General features: G+C 37.4%; 1 protein-coding gene across 1 annotated transcript in view; it reads left to right on the top strand.

Annotated features, from left to right (window-relative positions):
* Window positions 1–6,000, top strand: part of hmcn1 (hemicentin 1) — an 80,791-nt gene that overhangs the window by 20,504 nt on the left and 54,287 nt on the right. Inside the window, exons 5-10 of the mRNA XM_037697984.1 lie at window positions 295–466; window positions 832–938; window positions 4,219–4,339; window positions 4,433–4,696; window positions 4,810–4,954; window positions 5,382–5,503. Of these exons, the coding sequence (XP_037553912.1) occupies window positions 295–466; window positions 832–938; window positions 4,219–4,339; window positions 4,433–4,696; window positions 4,810–4,954; window positions 5,382–5,503 (931 nt within the window). The remainder of the gene's footprint in view (window positions 1–294; window positions 467–831; window positions 939–4,218; window positions 4,340–4,432; window positions 4,697–4,809; window positions 4,955–5,381; window positions 5,504–6,000) is intronic.

Below are 6,000 nucleotides of genomic sequence, written 5' to 3'. Positions count from 1 at the left end.
GGGGGGGGTCTTACATGTTTAAAAAAAGCATCTGGGTCTTACACTGAAGTGTTTGGACTCCCCATAGGATGAGGAGGAAACACGGGGCAGAGCATGCAGGGAATGTTTGAAATTTCCAGATGAAAACTCTTTCACACATTAAGTGGATGATTTTACACGCAGCTGGGGGAGCGCATACGTGTTTTAGCTGGCATGTTATTCAAGATGACATTTTACATTCCAAATCAAAAACAAGAATATTACACGTTAAATAACAGAATTATCTACAACTTTTTGTTTTTCCTCTTGTCACAGGTTCTTAAATGGGTAGAAGAGGCGGTGCAGTCCTCCAAGGTCAACCTGCTCTCCACAGATCATTTCAGTTCAGTCAGCAACACTTGGCAGATGCCCTTTGACCCCAGCCTTAAGGAAGTTACTGTGGCTCTCAGTGGCCCAGCACCTGAAATTGAGATACAAAATCCCCAGGGTATGACAATGATTTTAACAGGCTTTTTGAAACAGATCTTAAATTTTAACATTTTACTAGTATTATGAAGTTACTTCTTAACCAATGGATGTAACTGACACAAACTTGTAACTGTTAGGAGAGTGTTTAGCAAACGCTGATTTTATAACACGCAAAACAGTTTAAGTAAATCAAAAAGTAATTCATTTTTATCTCTATCATGTTAGATTCCAACATCTGGGTTCCATACACTGTACACATGTTTTCTTACTAACAGTATCTTGCTAATCTGTACAACATCTTGATTCTTGCAGCCACGCATGTTTCTGTTGATGAAAGTTGCAGAAAAGGTAAATAACTGACAGTATCGTTTTCTTGGACTCCAGGAAAGTTTGTGGGGACGAACGAGGGCCTGACTGAGCTCTTGCACATTCCCAACTCTGCCAAAGTTGTCAACATCAAGGACCCACAGCCGGGGGTGTGGTCTATTAAGGTAAACTATTCATTCCCTACCTGGACGTGTGTGAAATGATATGCTTTTAACAATTCACAGAGCAGAGATAGTTACAGAATACTTTCACTGCAGAAAGTTAGTAATAAAATGTGGTCTAGAGGTCATACCATGATCTCAGAGGGAGCCCTGACTATGAAGAGGGTTTGTAAGGTTAATAGCTGTGATGATATAAATGCATGTTGAGGTACAGTAATGTGTAATCAGTTTAATAAACATGTTTTTTGTATGAGCACCTTCCAGCCCAACAAACCATGATCAAAAATTCACAACAGGGCTCTGAGATATATTTTACGACAGCCATTTTAGATAAAAATAAAAAGGTTCAAGGCCACTGCTTTCAACATAAGCAGCTATGTTCAAACAGTTGGCAACAAGCTGTCCGTGAAATGCCAAACAAATCATTCCCAACAGCCTGTTCTGTCAAAACCAGATGTTGGGAAATGACAAGCAGTTTTCCCAGAGATATGTGCTGATGGGTCATCATTGACTCATGTATTCTCTTTAGACCTGTAATGGAACGGTTTACCTCGTTTTAATATATCTGTGCTTTGTGTTAGAAACCTGACACATCTAAGTGAGAAAAAAAAAGAATGAAAATAGCATTTCCTTTCTAAAGCCACTATCCCACTGGGCCGCAACTGTTTCCAACTAATTGGCGAAACACATTCTCCAACGTGTCTCAAAATGTTTCTACGTGTTCATGATGTTCTTGAGTGAGTTGCAGAGATGCAAAATCTTGTAGTTTGTATTTTTAACATGTTTAAAGTAAATTGTACAACCCATTTCCTCCTAAAATAGTCAGACGTCTCAGACATCGTGAGCCCAGTTCAAGAATGTCAGGGGTGTATATTGACACTCGCTCTCCTCTGACAGAAAACATCCAAGGCAAAAGTTCAGGTCGAAAAAACAGGGGTGGAAGTAACGAATTACAAATACTCACATTACTGTAATTAAGTAGATTTTTTTTAGGTACTTGTACTTTTATGAGTATTTCTTTCAAATGTGTAATTTTACTCATACTTAAGTACAATTTAGACCATGTAATCTACTTCGCTACCTTTAAAATCAGAAGTCGCTACTGAGTACAACCACAAGTTGAATTAATATTGGTATGGTATAAAGTTTATTCATTTTTAAAAAGTACAAAACAATTCCATAACAATATAAAAAGATACAAAAGATTTAAAATGAAAGGCAGCAGAATGAAGAAAAAAATCTCATTATATCTGCCCCTTTTTTCAAACAATTATTTCAATCATAATAATTTTCAAGTAACAGAACAAAATGAATAACTCTTTCTAATTTTTCTAATTCTGATACAAAACACACACTAATCTGCTTCATATATACTTTTTTAACAATTCAGCTTTGATCTTTTTCTTAATTAATATTCAAACCGTTCATCTGCATCTTTGTAGCCAATAAGGCTCTCAGATCACGAACACACCATATGACGTAAGCAAAGGACAACTCTGTAGAGTAGAGAGTCATTTATGGACCTAAGATTGGGAGAAAAAGCCAAAATGGAGACAAAGGACAACACTGTAAACAGAGAAAATGATGAGGTAAAGGCTGAGTGCCCGTGGCCGTACCTGGAGGAATGTTTCATGTACAGAGGGTGAAAAGGAGACAGAATCCAGATGCAAATTTTGTTTGATCTCTACAATGATAGCAGCTTACAAGACTTCAGCATTTAATCTAAAAAGACATATTGTGGTATACAAGGTTTTGCAGTTACCTGTATGATTGTTTGTATGTGTGGGTTATTAGTTTGGCTAAGTATACAAAGATCTATTGTCACTGCCATCGGTTTGCCTGGTACTAAAATAAGACGGAGCTTCAGAGCGTCTGAGAAACGAGCTTTGAATGTAGCGATTATATACAGTAAATCAAACTGAATGTCTTCTATTGACAACACAATAAAACATCAATTAGTTAAAAAGTAATTAATACTCTGACTAGTTTTTGAGAACAGTACTTTGCACGTTTATTTAAGTATTTTATAATACCAGTACTTTTACTTGTAAATGAGTACAATTTAAGCAGTGTAACAGTACTTGTACTTGAGTACAAATTTTCAGTACTCTTTCCACCTCGGCTAAAAACACTGATGATAAAAAATATTTATTGAAAATCAGCACAGAGCTTCGACAAGCATCTGATACCTGAAAAGTTAGTACTGTAAACAGAGACGTAGTGAACGAGTACATGCAAAACAGCTTGGTTGATTAACAACAAATTAGGAACAGGTACGAGAGGAGAGATGGATCAAGGCAGGAGCAAACCAGAAAACAGATGAAGAAAATACACAAAAACTCCTATGAAACCAAAGCAGCAAACAAAACCAAGGTTAGTGTAAATAACCAAATCATAAATACAAAAAATACACAAAGGCAAAAACAGCACAAAACCATCCCCATGCCCAGCAACAACACATTTTATAACCATGAAAGCGTTCCAGATAAACACATGCACATTTAATCTATGAGCAAAAGTCCTTTGTTTTTCTAACTTACGCCCGTCTCTTGTATGCTGTGATTATGTTTGGCAGAACAAAACTGTTGTAAAATACAGAGAATGCCCACATTCTCTCTCATTTAAGGTAGTTGTACAGTAAATGACAGTTCAAGTCTGCATGCCTCTTTCTGAGTTGTGACACTATCAAGATGTTTTATAAGGTGAGGAGTTTTCATTTGTCATGAACCCATACTTCAGAGTAATTACTTCGTCTTTATCTATGCAAAGCTTCAAAAGGCCTCCACATGATGGAGGCCATTATCCTCTCTGATTATAGTGGTTGAGTTTAAGTGAAGTACGAGCATCAGAGCAAATGGGCCATCTTTCAATTGTGGATGTTTTATAAGCTCAGGTGTAAGATATTTAACAGCAAACAGGGACTTGCTCGTGATGGTGACTTGCCTGCACATGTGAACGCACAAAAAGCTGCAACACAACAATCCCAAAGCCTCGTCTGTCATTAGACCCCTCTCTGCTACTTTTGATGTCTGAACTTCTTGTTTTCGTCTGAATTCCAGCAAACTTATCACCAAGTGATATCTAGCTGAGATTTTGGTAAAAGATATTTCAGTAAAATATATACTTAAAAAATAAAACAGTCAAGGTTTATTCTCTAAATTCTTTAGGTTCTCACATTACCTGACAGTCTAACGTATAAGACAGTATTCCTGACCACTTAATCAAGTATAAAAGTAAAAAAAAAAAAATGAATAAACATTTTCTTTTGTTTCTTTTGATGCAGACTTCTAGTCAAGGACGGCACTCCATCCGGATCTCTGGCCTCAGCACCATTGACTTCAGAGCTGGCTTTTCCAGAAAACCCACCTTGGATTTTAAAATGACATCAAGCAGACCAGTCCAAGGTGTGTTCAGTTAATCTTTTCCTGTCTGTTCCAAAAAAAATCACACCTATTTTCTTTTGAGTTGGTTAATAAGTAATATTTACCATTTTTCAGGTATCCCGACTCACATCCTTCTGAACACCACTGGGCTTTCCCCTCCTGCTCGGCCTGACAGGCTGGAGCTCCTCGCAATCACAGGCGAGGTTATCAAAACGTTACCGATCCGGTACTACCCTGAGCATCAGCCATACAACCTCTGGAACCTCACGGAGTTCATCCCACCCAACGAGGCTTTCTTTCTGCGGGTTACAGGATATGATCAGGATGGTTACGTATTCCAGCGAGTCTCTAGCGTTTCTTTCTCCAGTATTATACCAAGTGAGAGATGTGTATTGTTGCCCACATTAAGATAAAAATAATTGTTTGGTATTTGCTATTAAACAGCCAGAGTGGGTAACTTTTCTTCTTTTTATTTTGTCGTTTTTTTGTAGCTGCACCTAAAGTGATCATGCCAGCCACCACTAATGGTTACTACCTCCAGAGAGGGACTGTCAGATGTGAAGTAGAGAGTTTGATACCCTTTACTCTGCGCTTTAGTAGAGATGGAAGGCGACTTGGGGAAGACCAACTCTTCAGGTGAGGATGACTATGAAGGAGTGGAAGGGTCAGATTACTGGACCAGAAAATTTTAAAATTTTTCAAAATGTCTTTCTGTATCACTGACTTTCATCAAAAGTTTAGATTATCCATCTCCCACTGCTAATTTAAGACTGTATCTGAATTTGGGTAAAACATTTAGACGCCCTTTAGGATTATAGCGAGAAAAACCTGTTTACGTTTTTATTTTTCTTAAAGTACTTTTCCATTATCTAAAGCTATTGCCAAATGCCAGATATTTTGGGATAATATAGCAGGTAAAAATATTACACTGCAAATCTGTTGTTTTTTTGCACACTTGTATTCAGTTGGATTTTGTGTCAAGTTAAAGAAAAGGTTTCTGGCAGTTCACTTGAATTTAAAGATGAACCATAAATACAAACCCGTCTTTATGAATTGATTCCAGTGAGTCTGATAGTGCAACATGGGAAATTGACCAGGTAACTCTGAAGGATGAGGGCTACTACGAATGCATCGCCATCAGCAGCGGAGGAACAGGACGAGCTCGTACTTTTCTGGACGTGTCAGGTGAGCGGACGTCCCGAAAATCTCACAGTGCGGAACATGACAGAACATCATAGAAACTCAAAACTTGGTGAATACGTAAAAAAGGCACTTCTGATAACAGTAGGAGGGTCATTACATAAATATACTAACGTGTCTAGAGAGAATAAACTTGTCATGCGCAAAAGATTTACACAGTCCTAAAACAGCTAGAAACGAACAGATGGTTAGAATCAAGCATCAAAACAGGGTGAATTTTATGAGCTCTGACTGGTTTTGATGTGGATCTGCAAAAAGAGAAACTGCAAAAAGGCAGAATATATTTCACTTTTTAGAACTTCTGACATCAGCTCACAACTTTGTTTTATGCCTCACAGCAATTCTGTTTTATAGGAAAGATGAAAAAAAAAAAATGCACTGTAAAAATGGTGCAAGATATGTTCAACTTTACACAAGAAAAAAAGTAAATGCTTTGGTAGAGTTTAAAATGTTTTTTTCTCAGCACAAATAAACTCACTGCT

This window comes from Nematolebias whitei, chromosome 3, assembly GCF_014905685.2.
Source record: "Nematolebias whitei isolate Nwh7 chromosome 3, NemWhi1, whole genome shotgun sequence".
Classification (NCBI taxonomy): Eukaryota; Metazoa; Chordata; class Actinopteri; order Cyprinodontiformes; family Rivulidae; genus Nematolebias; species Nematolebias whitei.
Note: the sequence above shows the minus strand (reverse complement) of the source record. Positions and strands in the feature narration are given on the sequence as shown.